This window comes from Tamandua tetradactyla, chromosome 10, assembly GCF_023851605.1.
Source record: "Tamandua tetradactyla isolate mTamTet1 chromosome 10, mTamTet1.pri, whole genome shotgun sequence".
Lineage (NCBI taxonomy): Eukaryota > Metazoa > Chordata > Mammalia > Pilosa > Myrmecophagidae > Tamandua > Tamandua tetradactyla.
The window spans coordinates 45,766,167-45,784,534 of NC_135336.1; the positions used below are offsets into that span (position 1 = coordinate 45,766,167).

Below are 18,368 nucleotides of genomic sequence, written 5' to 3' on the forward strand. Positions count from 1 at the left end.
GAACAAATGTTAAAATAAATTTAGTAGATTGAAATGCTTGTGATCAATGAAAGGGAGAGGTAGGGGTATGGTATGTATGAATTCTTTTCTGTTTTTTTTTATTTCTTTTTTGAATTGATGCAAATATTCTAAGAGATGATCATGATGATGAATATGCAACTATGTGATATTGTGAATTACTGATTAATATGTAGAATGGAAAAAAATAGAATGTATAATTTACTGGAAAATCAGTATTTATAGGTATTTTGAGACCATATAAAGACTCATTTCTATGCTCTTAGCCCTGTGCTTCATTTTAGTCTCAATAAACCTGCCATGATTTTTACAAGTTCCCTTTCTAAATGAGGTTTTTACTTAAAGGACAGAACTTTGTAGCAGCACTTAGTGTTTCCATATGAGAGAAGACATGGAAAAATGTTTTTTGAACATGTCAAATATGGCATGATGGAAAGAAAAAACTCTAAACTTAAATGAATTGTGTTGATGAATTGCACTGACAGCTCTCTACTTCTTTTTTTCTTTTGGTACAGCAGGTTCCAGGAATCGAACCCAGGTTTCCAACATGGCAGGCGAAAATTCTGCCACTGAGTCAGCATTGTACCACCTTCCCTACTTCTTTTTAAAAGAAGTTAGAATAAAATGTTTTGTTACCTAATTTCAGCATACATTGTTTTTATATGGTTTTCTAATATACATGTCCTGTCAGAATAGTATTACTTTAGGCCAAAAGCCATAGCAAATACTTAGCAAACAAATGTAGATATAGTAGCATATTTAAAATAGATGGTTATGTTTAAGACAGAATTAGTTTAGTATATACACAAACTTAAGAAATAGTAGATGCATAATACTTTAACAAAAGTCACTTATCTGTTGGTATATCTTCTTTTGATCTCCAGGGACTTCAGTCAGTTTTCCTATTTTAAATGAGATATATGTTCACTTAATAAAAAAAAATAATAGCATATGTCTACTGGGAGCTTAAGATGTAATAGGCATTGTGCTGCGACTAGAATCCCCACAGCAACTCTGTGAGAAATAAATATCATTATCCTGAAGAAAATCTGTATAAAGTATTGATATCAGAACATGCGTTTCATTACAAACAATAGATCAAGCCTATCTGAATCAATATTGTTTTCAAATAAATAGTTACTGAAACTACATATCATACTTTACACTCCTTAGGCTACATAGAATCAGTGAGGCTTTGTTTTAATACATGGAAATGCTAATTACTCTTTTTAATGTCACATTTTAAATCTGAAACTACATTTTCCAAAGTAAATGGAATAATAACTAAACAGACATTTAATTTTGTTTGACTATCTACAGAAAAACATCTTATTTAATTTCACTGTATTTGTGCAGTCCTTATTTAATAAAATCATTGATGTTTGCTATATGCCATTTATATGATAGTAATGATATAGCTTTCACAATGTGACTGTGTGATAAAACTTTAAACAATATTTGATGCCAGTTTATTGCTCTGCCTATAGAACATATTAATCTTAGGCACTAGTTCTTCTTAACGTGGTTACTAAATTTCACAACTGACAGTTTTTGGATTACAGTACCATATACAAAATGGAAACATAATGTGTTCAATGCTTCTGTAAAACTCAGTAAGGGCGGGCCACGGTGGCTCAGAAGGAAGAGTTCTCGCTTGCCATGCCGGAGACCCAGGTTCGATTCCCAGCACCTACCCATGCAAAAAAACAAACAAACAAAAAAACATGTCAATAAATACTGGTATAACTTGAAATCAGCAATTGGCAGCTTTGACATGGGCAGATAATAAATATCCTATTAACTCACCCAAGGTGACACTATATGATGAAAATATCCCATTTTATATAATATTGTTTGAAAGGGCATTGAAAATTTTGGAGATTTAATAATTGTAAAGAAGTTGCATGAACATTATAGTGTAGAGAGTTGTAATTATCTGTGCTGTCACATACATTTAACAAGTTATCTTTTTATTTATGAAAATAAAATACAATTTTACATATTTAAAAAAAGGTGAAAGTGAAACTACAGAAGACACACATTCTCTTATCAGAAAAAAAGGATGTTAGTACACCAGGAAAAATAGGAGGTATAAGTAAGTCTTGGTGAAATTACGAAGCAAATTAAAATACAATATGATTAAGCAACTAATGGAATGTATTTTTTAAAAAAGATCCTTTTGACCTTGGTACTTGGAATATTCCCCTTCAAGAGATATAAGTTTGGTTGCAAAGGATCATGCTCTATAGTGAATAACATTTCCATAATAACGTGAAAATGGAATGGTTATAGCTTCATGAATCAATGTGATCTGCCTTGAACTTTTTATCCAGGGAACTACAAAAAAGAAACAGAGAACAACTGAGTCCGGCTGATATACCAATAATCCTTCGTAGGGCTAAATAATACCTCTGCCCCTGCAGAAAAGAAACAAGCCATGCCTACACCAGCAAGTCTGTTTATTTTCACTAGATAGATCTCTTTCTGCAGAGATATCCAGCCTGTCCAGTTGCAAAATTAATGAAACATAGACCAAGGACATCCCATCCCAAGCAACTCACTTAGCTCTCTCCACCCTTGCTCCATGCTCCATGCTCCATATTCCCCTATACCCTCCCTATGTTCCTAACTGCATATATACTGCTTGCCCAAAACTTGCCTTTTGAGCAGTAAGTTTCTGTTGCTGTTCCACATTAATACAAAGTATAGAAGAAGTTCATTTAATGAACTTCTTCTATACTTTGGCTTTCAGAGTCTGTTTCGAGCAAAATAGTAGTCAATAATATAAATACTATTTTTAAGAACAAGAACTGATTTGAGGGTGTGAAGTGAGGATAGTACAGTGGTAGAATTCTCTACCTGTGAGAGTGTCTATGACTTCCCCCAGCAGGCACTCCTCAGTCTCTTAACCAGCCCAAACCTATTCTCCTCTGCATAAGCTTTCAGAACATAAGCCCACCTTCCACCTCGGACATGAAAGCAGATAGGCATGTTGTCCTGTAGCTCATGCATTTCCCAAACAAAGAAACCAAGAAAAGACAAACAAATAAAAAATTAAACAAATGGTGCTGCAATAATGGGATACTCAAATGAAAAAAGAATGACGTGTGATCCCACCATACGGCATACAAAAAAAAAAAAAGAATTGATCCATAAAGAATATATATTAGTCTTATTACAGCAATAAATCTAAAGATTATAAAATCTAACAGTACAAAACTAACATTATAGTTAAAGAAACCAAGTGTAAAATCTATGGGACAACTTGTCTTCCTCACAGTAGGGAAGTAAGATACACTGTTGAAAGTTTATACATTATTTAAGGTCATAAACATAATAATAGAAATAAAAATAATTTTATAAATTTTTCAGGGTGACAGGAAAAAGTATAAGCAGAAGGACTCATCTTTCATTACTATAACAGAGATTGCATGAACAGCCAACATTTACTGAGGCACTCACTGACACTTTACATTAATCCTTTAATTCAATATTCAAATTCTCTCACAAAATAGGTCTTATTATTATGCCCATTTTACAGGTGAGAAAACTTAGGCAAAAATATCTTAATAATTTGGCCACAGTCATAAATTATAAGCAGCAGAGCCAGGATGAGAACCCAGGCTGTCGGACTTCAGATCTGCGCTTAACCACATCTATGGAGGAGTACACTTCCTCTGTGGAGGAATCAAAAGATACCATATAAAGCAGAGATATCAAGATTTAACTATGTAATATATAATAAGCACTGACTGCTGGGAATTCATGGACACACTCTCAGCTGCTATCTCCTAACCCTCACCTACCCCTGTCCCCTGTGATGACGTTTCAATCTGTTTCCATTCCACAACTTGGAGATGTTAAGTCTAATGAAAAGGTCTGAGCAGACATTAAACCCAGAAACCAGGAACAAGCAGCGCCAGATGCTCATCAAGGCAAGAATTGTAACTGTGGCAAGACCCCATCTCCCCAGTGTGGATAAATACCACTCAAACAGTATAAATCTGTCTCGCTTCTCTAACATGAAGTGGGGCATGTGGAGCTACCATCTATAGACTCCAACTTGAGCAGTTTGGGCCACCCCAGAGACTGGCCATATGGAATTTCTCTCCCTGCTCTTCTGGACCTTTTGTGCTATGTAAGTAACAAAGTGTTCATTTGCTGAAAGTTTTGCCCTGCCCTGAGCCTGTGTTCCCACAAGGCACTATGTAGCAACTCACTCCACACTAACCACCCAAACAATTAAAACAAGTAGTAACGTCCGGGGAGAACAGTAAGAGTGAAGAATGGGCAGAGAGCCCTATTATGCACTTACTACCATGCCCTGTTTTTTGAAATTGTTTATACTATTCGTGAATTATTTTCTTAATAAACAGAAAGGCAGATGGATAAAAGGAGATAGATGACCTATTTTATGTCAGAGCTAAGGGACACTTATGATGCCCAAGTGCTGGATATTTATATAACCCAGGGGATGGGGCCCTACCAATGAACAAAAACATGTATTAAGCAACCTTTGAGCCCTAGCAAACAGCTGGGGCTGTTTGAGATTTAATATCTCCCCCAGGCAGATTGCATTCTCTTGCAAAATGGAAACATGCTGAACACCTGCACATAAACAAGTGGGAGGAGTAACACAGTGGACTAGGCAAATTTGGGAGATGACTAACTTTGTTGGGAGAGTGTGACTTCCCCCAGCAGGCACCCCTCAGTCTCTTAACCAGCCCAAACCTATTCTCCTCTGCATAAGCTTTCAGAACATAAGCCCATTTCCCACCTCGGACATGAAAGCAGATGGTCATGTTGTCCTGTAGCTCTCAACAATGTTGACAGAAGTTTGGGATGACCAGTGGCTGCAGCAGATTAGAGGGTCTCTGATGACTCCTACACATAACATTATTCCAAGCGGGGTAATCAGGCTTGTCTGGAGTAATGACCACATCAAAACCCCTTGTGCTGGTTTGAACCGGTAGTGGACCCCAGGAAAGCCATGTCCTTTAATTCTCATTCAATATTAGTGGCTGGGAGCATTTTGATTGTTCCCATGGAGATGCAACTTTTGATCAGATAGCTTCCATGGAGTTGTGACTCCACCCATTAACCTTTAAAAGAGGAAGGATTTTGGAGAGAGTCCCTTGCTAGAGCCACGAGAAAGCCACAGCAGAGCTGAGCAGAGCCACGAGGCCGAGAGAACCACCGAGTTCACTAGCCATTGACCTTTGCAGATGAAGGAGAACGCCCCTGTGGGAGCTTCATGAAACAAGATGCCGGGAGAGAAAGCGAGCAGACTGTCACCATGTTCGCCATGTGCCTTCCCAGTTGAAAGAGAAACACTGAGCCCATCGGCCTTTCTTGAATGAAGGTAAACTCTTCTTGGTGCCTTAATTTGGACATTTTCATAGCCTTGCTTTAACTGGAACATTTTCTCAGCCCTAGAACTGTAAATTAGCAACTTATTAAAGTCCCCTTTTTAGAAGCCATTCTGTTTCTGGTATATTGCAATCTGGCAGCTAGCAAACTAGAACAGATTTTGGTACCAGAGGAGTGGGGTGCTGCTGCAGTATGCAAATACCAAACATGTTGGAACGGCTTTTTAAATGGATAAGGGCAAGATTCTGGAAGAGTTGTGAGAAGCTTGAAAGAGAGGTCTTTTTAGAATGCTTTGAAGAGACTGTTGGTAGAAATGTGGACTCTAATGACACCTCTGACCAGGCTTTAGACATTAGCCATTTAGAAATGAGGCATGTGTTATTGCATACTGGAAGGAAGGCGATCCTTGTCTTAAATTACAGAGAATCTGGCAAAATTGACAAGTGCCTTTGACTGGAAGGCAAATTTTAAAAGCCATGAACTTGGATATTTAACAGAAGAGATTTCCAAATTAAATGTGGAAAGTGCAGGCTGGTTTCTCCTTGCAGTTTATAGTAAAATGCAACAGGAAAGAGATAAGCTGAGTACTGAACTCTTGGGTGCAAAAAAAAAACAGAAATTAATGTTCTGGAAAATTCTGGGCTTCCAGGAGGGGAGACCCCAGAGAGTGGTGCCCCATGTGAGGATTTGGCCAAATGCAGAACCAGTCAGCCATTTCAGAGAAAGCCAGGATTGGACATGGAGTTATCCAGGAAGGATTATGTCTTGTCTGATGGGCATGATCTGAGGCTACTGCATAGAAAGCCAACAAGACTTCTGTGGGATCTGTATAAAGAGAACCACTGCCAGTTCAGACAGAGAAAGGACACACTGGAGGAGAAACTTCAGAGGCAAAGCCGTGGAGACTGGGGTCTGAAGTCAAGAAGCCTTGGGCCAGGAGAGCAGACCCACCCAAGCACGTGGAGAGGGTAACTTTGACCCCAAGGCAGAGGATGAGCCTTCGATCTCTTGTAGTGGAACAAGTTATGCTGCCTCAGGCCTTAGAGAGGATGAAGCATATTCCAAGGGGCTTGGGGAGAGCCTGGCTGCCACAACATGGTGGGGTTGAGTATGTGCCCCAGAGACGGCAGAGAACCCGGGTGCAGCCCCAATGCCTGAAGACAGTGGAGCCAAGAAAAAGGTGGTCTCCCCAGTGTCCCCCAAGATTGTATTTGGAGAAGGAGGCCACTGTGTAGGCCCTTGGAAAGAGTGAGACTGCTGCTTTCTAAAGCCCCAAAGATAAATGACTCTCAGGCTTTGAAATCTAATAGAGTTTGCCCTGCAGGTTTTAGAAACTGCTTGGTCCTGTGTCCCCTGTGTTGTTCCTTACAATTTCTCCTTATGGAAATGGGTATATGTATCCTATGACTGTTCCTCCTTTGTATGTTGGTAACAAACAACTTGTTCTGAGTTTTACAGGTTCAGAGGCAGAGGAAAAAATTTTGCCTTAGGACAGACCATGCCTGTAGCATGAGATTTTATACTGTTTTTGACTTTGTATTGTTACTGAAATTTTTAAGGCTTTCTGATATAGTTGTGGAATGAATGTATTTTGCATTTGGAAAGAACATGTCTTTTGGGGGTCCAAAGGGTGGAATATGCTGGTTTCAGTCTGTGGTGGACCCCAGAAAAGCCATGTCCTTTAATCCTCATTCAATATTGCTGGCTGGGAGCATTTTGATTGCTCCCATGGAGATGTGACCCACCCAATTGTGGGTGGTAACTTTTGATCAGATAGCTTCCATGGAGTTGTGACTCCACCCATTAATCCTTTAAAAGAGGAACGACTTTGGAGAAAGTCCCCTTTTTTGACCCACGAAAAAAGCCACAGCAGAATGTTACAGAACGACGAAGCAGAATGTCCTTCAGCCAGCGGCTTTTGGAGATGAAGAAGGAAAACGCCTGAAACAAGAGGCTTGGAGAGAAAGCCAGCAGATGCTGTCATGTTTGCCATGTGCCTTCCAGTTGAGAGAGAAACCCTGAATGTAATCAGCCTTTTTGAACCAAAGTATCTTTCCCTGGATGCCTTAGATCAGACATTTCTATAGATTTGTTTTAATTGGGACATTGTCTCGGCCTTAGAACTGTAAATTAGCAACTTACTAAATTCCCCTTTTTAAAAGCCATTCTGTTTCTGGTATATTGCATTCTGGCAGCTAGCAGACTAGAACACCCCTAAACTCCCCAGGATGCAGATGAAGAGGTCCCATAGAGAACAGAGGTATCTGACAACCTAAAGCAGGATGTACCCCAAACAGTGGAGGCTTTGTTTCTTCCACAAAGGAAGATAAACCTTGGAGGGGCCCAGGTCATCTCTGAAGAATTACTGTTTATCTAGGGGATGGAAGCAGAAAGATGACAGTCATCTAATTATATCCAGTGGGCTGGACTCATGGGTTAGGGGAAAAGGAGAGACAGGCTGGGTGGCCTTAGAGGGAAAAGGTAAGTTACAGTGAATGGGCTGAGAAAAGTGTCTCCCATGGGAGGCAGTTGCATGACCACCCTGTTGGGACTGGTTGCTGCTATCCCCTTCTGTTTCTTAAGATTTAGCCCAGGGACAACCTGGTAGGCAAACACCTTCACCCAGCTCACTTGGCCCATTGTGACGGCAGGGAACCTGACCAACTGCTGGGTCTGCTGTGTGACCCCTTGCTCCTTCTCCCTTCTATGCCAAGTCCAGATTGCTACTTAAGGAGCTGATTTTCCCTGCCTCATCTATGTACTAATATCAGGAAATCCTTCTTCTATACCTTGTGAGAAAGACAGCAGAACAGCTATTAGCTCTGTGCTCTTCTCCAACCTCTCTTTATATAATTACAACAAACTCCTTATATAATTAACTGCTGTCTCTCCTTTTCCTTGAGCTATTACTCAACTCTATCCTACAGATCTGAGTGCCTTACCCATATCTTCCAGCCCACAACTACCCTTTCTTGATAGATAGGAGTTTTAACAACTCCTCACAGGTATCCCAGGATTGTTCCCAAGAAGACTGGTGACCCAACCAGGGATAAGCACTGACCCCTAACCCATGAGTCCAGCCCAGTGGATTTTCACCCACTGTGTTAAGGACTTCTACACTTGTTTCCGTCATACCATACCTCCACCTGGCAGCTCTAACCTCCAGTCATCTTGGGAATTATGTGGAGGGTTTAAGAGAGTAAAAAATGAGATGATTCTGAGAGTGACTGAAAAGGAGAGCCCCAAGTGGTGTGTTCTTGTTCACCTTTTGAAGCCAATCCCCATCTTGACAGGTTTAAGGGCAGATGTGCAGCAAAGTCTGGGTTCCTCTCCCAATCTCATTCCTTCCCTCAACTAGGAAGCAGGGTAAGGAGGTGTTTCCACTCCAAGGAAATGCTAAATTCAGCTTCCAGAGTACCAGAGTAAGGAAGACAGTCTACCCATTAAGAGAGTTGTTGGGGCATAGAAGCCGAAGCGCCTTTTTTCGGCAGCCACTTAGTTCTCCACAATGCCAGCTACCTGTGGGTGGTGACAACATGGAAGGTTCATCTAATTATGTGAGTCTGGACCAGTCATTGAGTGGATTGTGCAGTAAAATGGGGGCACTTGATCAGAGATGTTATCTGGGTAACTGAAGGGGTACCAAAGCTGTTTTTCCAAGCTATCCCATACAGGTACCATGCCCGCATAACGAACTGGAACTGCAAGGCCATAGCCTGAATAGGTGTTCACCATTACCTTGGGATGGGTGGAGAGGACTGATGTAGTCTGCTTGTCATAACAATGTAGTTCACCCCTGTGGGAATATGCCCTAAATGCCCTTTTACAGGCTTTACATCTCTCACATTGGTAAATGGCAGATTGGGCCTTTATAATGAGCGAGGTATTGTGTTCCTTGGCCCATAATTTTATGGTGTCAGAATTTCCATGTTCAGTTCAGCACTGGATCTACACAGCAGCAGAAGCAGCCATAGGAAGTGCAGCTATTTCATGGATGTCATCAAGGGTAAGTTCATTGCCCTCATCTTCTGGACAGGGCTCATCTTCTGCCTCTGTCCCGGGAAGACGTCCAGCCTTGTTAGGGTCAAAAAAGAGATCAAGGCATCCTTTGTCAGCTAGGTCATTCCAGTGATATTCATCATGATATGGGCTCTTGCCATGTGCACCAACATGGGTAATATAGATAGTGCCTTTTCATGCCATCAGTTGTTTCCAGAGGTACCTTCCCCATACCTGAGAACCTTTAATTCTCCAATTGTATTCCCTCCATGATCCAGAGCAGACTGCTAAGCCACTATCAATGGCCCATGAGTCAATAAACAGGTATACAGGAGTGCTTGGGTCCAGATGTTCCAAGGTAAGAGATACTTTTGCAGGTCAGCCCATTGGGCACTTTTTCTGGTGCCAGAGAAACAGCAGATGCTGCCCAATGGCCATCGAATGGCTTCAGCTTGGCTGATCCATCATTGAACTAGCATTGAACATCTGGTGGGGCATCCCTGAGTCAGGGACCCCAAGATGGCAATCCAAGGAGGGAAGGACCTCCATCTGGTATGGCAACAGGATCATAGATGAGTTAGTTTTATCTAACTGCTCATAAAAGCATGTCACTTCCTAGGAGCCCAGGCAAATGTGATCCGGTGGGGATGGGGAGGAGAGTAGGGCCCCTGACCCCACCCTTAGACCATTTTCAATTTAATCAAGTCTGGGTAAAGATGTCCTTCCTTCCTAGGGGGCAGGTTCCTCAGTAGGGACCAAAAGAAAAGGCAAGAGATCTTCAAGCTTCTTCTCCTCTTCTACCACCCAGATCTGGGAATTGTAGACTGTTCCTGTCAAGCCCATGGCCCTCTTTATATTCTACTTTATACTTTTTCCAAATTAACCTTGGAGATCCTATCTATGGCATCCTTCAGGACCCCTTGCTCTAGAAACCACAAAAACATAGAGTGGCAAGCAGAGATCCCAAGAAAAAGGGATGGCTGCTGACCCATACTGCATGTCTCAGGATGCGCTAGCTTAACAGGCAGGCACCCACCACCCTTTAATTTGACTCCTTGGTCAATTACCATGGCAGCCATCCTCCTAACAGGGGAGCCCTTGCCCCAAGCAGGAGGGTACAATAAACCCACTCAATTACATCTCCCAAAGAAATCTCAGGGGTGAGGAGGAGAACTAGCCTGTTGCCCCATTCAGGGAGTTTCTTTCTAATTATCACATTAACCTGTGTAGATGACAGACTGTGGATAAGCCTGGTTCCAGAATGAGAACAAGTATAAGAAACCATGATCCAAGGGAGGGTATGGCAGGCAACAGAAGTATACACCAACTCCCTTGCAATCATGAGGGGATTCACAAAATTCCATTTATCACTGTTCTTCCCCCAAAGGACAGAGACAACACACTTTAGGTCCCCCAGCCATGTGTAGGTACCTCTCCCAGGCTAGGAGGGTGTGGACAACCCTTCAGTTTATCCCAAGGAGCCATGAATCCTGTTTTGCCCAAGATGCTTCCATACAAAAGGAACATCATCAAGAATGATGAAAAGAACCACCAAAAAATTCATACTTCTCCATACATCCTGCTTGCTGTGCCAGTGCTAACCCAGGAAACTGCACCTTAGATTATGCAATGAGTTAAAGTACAGGGAAAAAAAATAATAAACAAGGCAAAATCAACCATTTCTCTCCTTAAAATAGCTAGCATTTCCTCAGATGCAAACCACTTAAACAAGACCTCAGAGTCCTCCCCTTGGGAAAATTATTTGTATAAGGTATAAATAAGTCCAGAATATAAGAATATTTTTTAAAAGATAATTTACTTAACATATTCCAAAACCTTTTTCACAATCAGAATCTCTTGTGACTCATTTTTTGACTCAGAGTCATTGATGTTTGTATTTATTCACAAAACGTTGTTCTTATGTGCTATCAAGAGCTTTGGTGATGAGCATTTCATTAAAGAATACTTGACGACTGTCTCTGGAATTTTCTTTTGATACCTGTGCTGGTTGGTTTGAAAGGATGGATGTACCCTAGAAAAGCCATGTTTTAATCCTAATCCCATTCTGTAAAGGCAGCCATTTCTTCTACTCCCTATTCAGTACTCTACGTTTGAATCCGTAATTAGATCATCTCCCTGGAAATGTGACTCAATCAAGAGCAGTTGTTAAACTGGATTAGATGGAGAGATGTCTCCACCCATTTGGGTAGGTCTTGATTAGTTTACTGCAATCCTATAAAAGAAAACATTTTGGAGAAGAGAGAGATTCAGAGAGAGCTGCAGTACCACAAAGCAAAGAATCCACCAGCCAGCAATCTTTGGAGATGAAGAAGGGAAATGCCTCCCAGGGAGCTTCATGAAACGGGAAGCCAGGAGAGGAAGCTAGCAGATGATGCTGTGTTCACCATGTGCCTTTCCAGATGAGAGAGAAACCCTGACTGTGTTCACCATGTGCCTTCTCACTTGAGAAAGAAACCCTGAACTTCATTGGCCTTCTTGAACCAAGGTATCTTTCCCTGGATGCCTTAGATTGGACATTTCTCTAGACTTGTTTTAATTGGGACAATTCCCTGGCCTAAAAACTGTTAACTTGCAACTTATCAAACTCCCCTTTTTAAAAGCTGTTCTGTTTCTGGTATACTGCATTCTGGCAGCTAGCAAACTAGAAAAATACCCATTAAGCGAATTTGATGCTGATGCTTTTGTGGTATCAGCAGAAGATTTTCAGCTCTCAACCAGGATATATTTCTTCCTCAAATAGTATTTATATAGCTTTTGGACTAAAACATTGAGGCATAGCCATTCTGCAGTCTTGAAACCAGGAATATAACCAAAATTTGCATATACATAGAATATGACAATTGCTGCATAACAGGTTGAATACTTGAAGGGAAATATGGATATCATGTACACTTGCAATAGATCACATAATTCCTTCAAAATATTCATTATCCCTCCCTATGAGAGGGTAATTCATTCACCTCATGCTTGTCATTATGATGTGTTTTGGCCAATGGAATACAGTGAAAAGAAAGGGTGCCCCTTCCTAGCAAAAGCTTTGAGAATCAGCAGTCCCCCACCTTTCTTTTCTCTCTGCCAGAAGACCAACATCTTCACAAAATGGCTGCTTCCTTAGCGTTGGTTCTGTAAAGGAAGATAATGTGGGGCACAGTCAAACTAACCCTCAATAAACCTGTAATGTGAAAGAAAAGTGAACTTTGCTTATAAGCCACCAAGATTTTTGGGTTGTTTGTTACTGCAGCATAACTTAGCTAAAGCTGACTGATGGAACTCTGTAAGCTCAAGGGATATAAAACATGACTTGAGTATGGCCTAAGCGCTCTACTAAAGGATTCCTGATTTCTGCACGATTTCCTGAAGGCAGACTATGAATAGATGACTGATGACTGGTTTTCCTCCATGTGAAATTAAAGTTCAGCCTCCTTCAGGTCAGCTAAAGTGAATGCAGAAAAAGCTCATCTAGATGTCTTTAAAACGGGTCTCTCTGGACTACAAAGATAGAGACTCATTCAGCACACTAAGTAAGTGTGGTGGAGTCATAGCAAAGTTACTGGGAGACATCATTTATATCTGTATTTTTTCTGGTAAAATGCCCTGAAATTCCAAAGCTGGAAAAACACTACTGGGACTAGAGAGGAGATCTCAGTTTGGGACATCAGAGTAGTTCCCAGTGGGGAAAGAATGGAAAGGAAGAGGTGAAGATCATCTTCTTATTCAAGATGATTCTATGATGGAGTTATCAATTCATGCAGAGAAAGCGTTTCTTTTCCCCAAAGCAAGAAAATACTGCAACTATACTCAGAGTTTCACTGGAGAAGAGCCTGAACTCAAAATCTACCAACTGCAAGTTAACTGCAAGTTAAATGTTGATGGATTCATAGAGTAGCTCGAAATTAGCCCTGCTCCATGGAAAAGTTAGAGAAGAGATAGGAGGGCAACTGAGACAGTGATTCAGGAGTGCGGCTAACCTAGGTAAGCGTTCTGCACCACATGGGGCAGCCCTGGTTGCAAAGGCCTAGGAATGGAGAAGAAGCAAGTGTGAACCTGGCGCAAAGGTATGGAGCCTGCAGGAGTGCAGGGATGGGAGACAGTGACTCGGAAGAAAGCCAGGTCGCGTTCCTTGGGTGCGGCTACCCTTGCCCAGTGACCAGCAACTCGTCCCACACACTATGCATCCAAACCCCGTCTTCTGCTCCCATTTCCCGCAGTCCAGGCGCCCCCACCCCACCAGCCCCCAGTACATGTACCTGCCCCCACCCCCACCCCAAGTGCAGCCCAACCCACCCCAAGTGCAGCCCAACCCACCTCTCTTGCACCCGTCCCGAGCACTAGCTCCCCCTCCATGTTTCCTGGTTGTCAACACAAAAAAGGCTGCAGGCACTAACCCCCATTACATGCTACCCCTGCCCCCCTGTCCATAGTGTTGCACAGCCTCACCCTGGCCCCCTGAGCTCTGTGTATCAGTTTATAGCACTCCCAAGCCCACACATGCGTGCGAGCCCCCAATCACATCATTCAGCCCTGGGAACTACACTTTACAGCAGTTGTAGAACACGCATGTGCTTGGCCCTCAGCCACACTTTCCAGCTCTGAGAAAGTGCTAACCTGCGCAGCCAGGTCACAAGTGCCCCCAATCCATGAAGACATAATACCAACCTGCTGCCACAGCTCTACGCATGCGCCCAATGGGCCCCGTGTCTTAGACCAGCGCACACCAGGGTTACGTCTCCCAGAACAGTGCACCCGCACAGCTACATCCTCCCTGGCACTGGGCGCTCATGTTCAAAAACATCAGCATAACATCCCCAGCCTGCACCTATACCTGCCCTGAAACAAATCACCACACTGAGTGCCCCACCCTGTATACTGCTCCCTGCTGCACAACCACCCCGCAAACACAAGGCCTTAGACTACTAAAAGAAATCAACTCCCAAAGTAAATCAATTAAGATATTTACATGCCACGAAGATAGCAGAAGATCACTAGGCATATCACAATGCAGACAGAGAGAGCCCTACCTAATGACCAAATTAAAACACCAGAGGAGACTTAGACATTGGAACAACTAATCTAAGATGTTCACACAACTCTACTTAATAAAGTAAGTGGAGAGCAAATGACATAAAGGAGATTAAGAAGACAGTAGAAGAGCATAAAGAGGAATTTGAAAGAATAAGTAGAAAAATAGCGGATATCACAGAGATTAAAGACTCTGTGACCCAATAAAAAAACATACTAGAGGCACACAACACCAGATTTGAAGAGAAAGAAGAAAGAATAAGTGATATAGAGGACAAGATAACTGACTTAAACAGGATAAGAAGACTAAAACAGCAAATGGCAAAAAATGAAAAAAGTTGAATTGGATCTCAGGGAAATGACAGGCAAAACAAAGCATGCAAATATAAGAATCACTGGTGTCCAGAAGGAGAAGAGAGGAGTAAAGGACTAGGAAGCATAGTTGAGGATTTCATGGGGGAAAACTTCCCAACCTTCATAAAGGACATAAATATACAAGTCAAAGAAGCCCAACAAACTCCAAACAGAATAAATTCAAATAGACCTTTTCCAAGGCACATACTAATCAGTCTGCTGAATGTTGAGGAGAAGTAGAAAATCCTGAAAGCAGCAAGAGAAAAACATTCTACTACATACAAGGGAAACCAATAAGACTGAGTTCAGACTAATCAATTAGCACCCTGAAGGTGAGAAGGCAGTGGTATAGATATATTCAAGATCCTGAAAGAGAAAGACTTCCTGGAAAGAATTCTGTACCCAGCCAAACTGTCCTTCAAAATTGATGGAGAGATTAAAGTTTTCAAAGACAAAGAAGCCCTGAAAGAATTTGTCAACAAGAGACCAGTCCTACAAGAAATACTAACAGGAGTTCTGCCAGCTGAAAAAAAAAACAAAACAGGAGAGGTAGGTCTGGAGGAGGGCACAGAATTGAAGAGTACCACTAAGGGTAATTTAAAGAATACAAAGAGAAAGAGGGAAAAGAATATATAGATTTAACAAATAAAATAAAAAAGATAAGATGGGTAGAATCAAGAAATTAAAAGATACAGATTGGAAAAATGGATTAAGAAACATAATCCAGCTATATACTGCTTACAAGAGACTCATCTTAACACAAGGATACAAAAAGATTGAAAGTGAGAGGATGGAAAAAGATTTTCCACACAAGTTGTAACTAAAAGAAAGCAGGAGCAGCTATACTAATATTGGACAAAATAGACTTTAAATGTGAAGACATTACAAGAGACAAAAAAAAGGACTCTATATACTAATTAAAGGGTCAATTCACCAAGAAGATATAACAATCAAATGTTTATGCTCCCAATCAGGGAGCTCCAAAGTACATAAGATAGACACTGGCAAAACTGAAGGGAGCAATAGATGTTTCAACAACAACAGTAGGAGACTTCAATACATCACTCTCTTCTATAGATAGAACAACCAGACAGAAGATCAACAAGGAAACAGAGAAGTTAAATAACTTGATAAATGAATTAGACCTAACAGAAATATACAGGTCATTGCACCCTAAAGCATAAGGCTATATATTCTTTTCTAGTGCTCATGGAACAGTCTCCAGGATAGATCATGTGCTGAGGCACAAAACAGTTCTTTATAAATTTAAAAACACTGAAATTATTCAAAGCACTTTTGCTGATCACAATGGGATGAAGCTGGATCTCAATAACCACCAAAGAAAAAGAACACCTGCAAATATATGGAGATTAAATGACACAATCTTAAATAACCAGTGGGTCAAAGAAGAAATTGCTAGAGAAACCAGTAGCTATCTGGAGATGAATGAAAATGAGAATACAACTGATGAGAACTTATGGGATGGGGAAAAGGCTGTGTTGAGAGGGAAATTTATTGCCCCAATTGCCTATATTAAAAAACAAGAAAGAGCAAAAATCAAGGATTTAACAGCACACCTGGAGGAATTTGAGAAAGAACAGCAAACTAACCCTAAAGCAAATAGAATAAGAGAAATTACAAAGATTAAGGCAGAGATAAATGAATGGTAGAACAAAAGAACAATAGAAAGAATCAATAAAACCAAAAATTGGTTCTCTGAGAAAATCAATAAAATTGATAGGCCACTAGCAAGACTGACAAAGAAAAAAAGAGAGATGATACAAATAAACAAAATCAGAAATGAGAAGGGGTGTATTGCCACAGACCCTGAAGAAATAAAAGAAATCACAAGAGGATACTATGAACAACTAAACGCCAACAAACTAGACAATGAAGATGAAATGGGCAAATTCCTGGAGACACCCAAATAAACCACACTGGCTCAGGAAGAAATAGAAGCTCTCAACAAACCATCACAAGTAAAGAGATTCAATCAGTCATCAAAAATCTTCCTATGAAGAAAAGCCCAGCACCAGATGGCTTCACAGGGGAATTTTATCAAACATTCCAAAAAAGAACTAACACCAATCCTACTCAAACTTTTCCAAAAAATTGAGGAAAAAGGAACTCGACTTAACTCATTTTATGAAACTAATATCATTTTAATACCAAAACTGGGTAAAAATGTTATAAGAACAGAAAATGACAGGCCAATCTCCCTAATGAACATAGATGTAAAAATTTTCAATAAAATATTAGCAAACAGAATCTAAGAACACAATAAAAGAATTATACACTATGACCAAGTGGGTTTTATACCAGGAATGCAAGGATGGTTCAATGCAAGAAAATCAATTAATGTAGTACAGCACCATTAACAAAACAAAAGGGAAAAATTACATGATCATCTGGAATGATGCTGAAAAAAGCATTTGACGAAATTCAGTATCCTTTTCTGATAAAAACTTTCCAAAAGATAGGAATCAAAGGTAACTACCTCAATATAAGAAAGGGAATATATGAAAAACCAACACCTAGCATCATCCTCAATGGAGAGTACCTCAGCAACAGCTGAGGTAAATAATGTGGGGAGGGACAAGAGCTAAGAGGTTTAGATTTTCTATTTGTCGATGGTGTATTTATTGGTTTTCTTTCTCTTGGGAACAATAAAATTACCTAAAATTGAGAATGTTGATGGGCTGTGGACTTTGGGCCCTCTACATGATGCCTGATGAATGCAGGTGGCTGAAGGATGCACTGAGAAGTAGACTGGCAAACAATGGTATGAACCATTGTATGAACAAAGGTTGTGCTGCTACCAAAAAAAAAACAAAACAAAGTTGTGAGGCATGCAACAATGTGAATGAACATGTGGGACATTTGGTGAGACAAAATAAGCCAGAAACAAAAGAACAAGAATGGTATAGTCACCTTAGAAAATGCTTATAAGAAAACAGGGGCCTAGATTGTAAGCATTTAGAGCAGACACATTAAGTCCAGAGTGGTGATTATTATTTCTGGATTTTGAGTGGCTGTTATATATATATAACCTGATATTTAGAGATAAGGATGAAGGTGAACAGGTTAGGGCCAAAGAAATTCAGAACATGGGGGTAAGGAAGATAGTGTCCATGTTTTTGAACCACACATACACTTTGAAACCAATGGAATAAAGTTTTATTTGGTCTGGAACTAAAATTTTCTGTAGCCCATAATCTAATTCAATCTATCTGTATAGCTCATTTGAACAAGTGAAACACAGAAAGCACAGATTAAGAAAGAGGTGCTTTAATCCTGTATGGATTATTGTAATGCCTGAATACATTTAGAGGATATTATGCAGATAATCAAAAAGTATTGGCAAAGTCCCCTGAGGGATGGGAGAAAGAATATGGAACTATGAGACCTTACCATCAGGATTACCTTACCCTGATACTGTGTCAAACTTTAGAGACACCCAAATTAATAGGCCATGCCCTTGATCATGAGGCTTACTGTTTGAAGCTTATGTAGGTAAGCGGAGAAGCTTAGATTACCTATAGGCATGCCTAAGAGTTACTTCTGGAGAACCTCTTTTGTTGCTCAGA

At 40.7% G+C, this 18,368-nt stretch overlaps 1 protein-coding gene across 2 annotated transcripts in view; it reads right to left on the reverse strand.

Moving 5' to 3' along the window:
• Positions 1–202: 202 nt before the first annotated feature.
• Positions 203–18,368, reverse strand: part of LOC143648449 (centrosomal protein of 97 kDa-like) — a 77,134-nt gene continuing 58,968 nt past the window's right edge. Inside the window, exons 11-12 of one of the 2 annotated variants that reach the window (XM_077118519.1) lie at positions 1,584–1,708; positions 203–920 (exon numbers count right to left, since the gene is read on the reverse strand). In XM_077118519.1, the coding sequence (XP_076974634.1) occupies positions 908–920; positions 1,584–1,708 (138 nt within the window). In that variant the 3' untranslated portion in view covers positions 203–907. Of the gene's footprint in view, positions 921–1,528; positions 1,709–18,368 lie in introns of those variants that run through there. The other variant, XM_077118518.1, reaches the window with a different exon arrangement.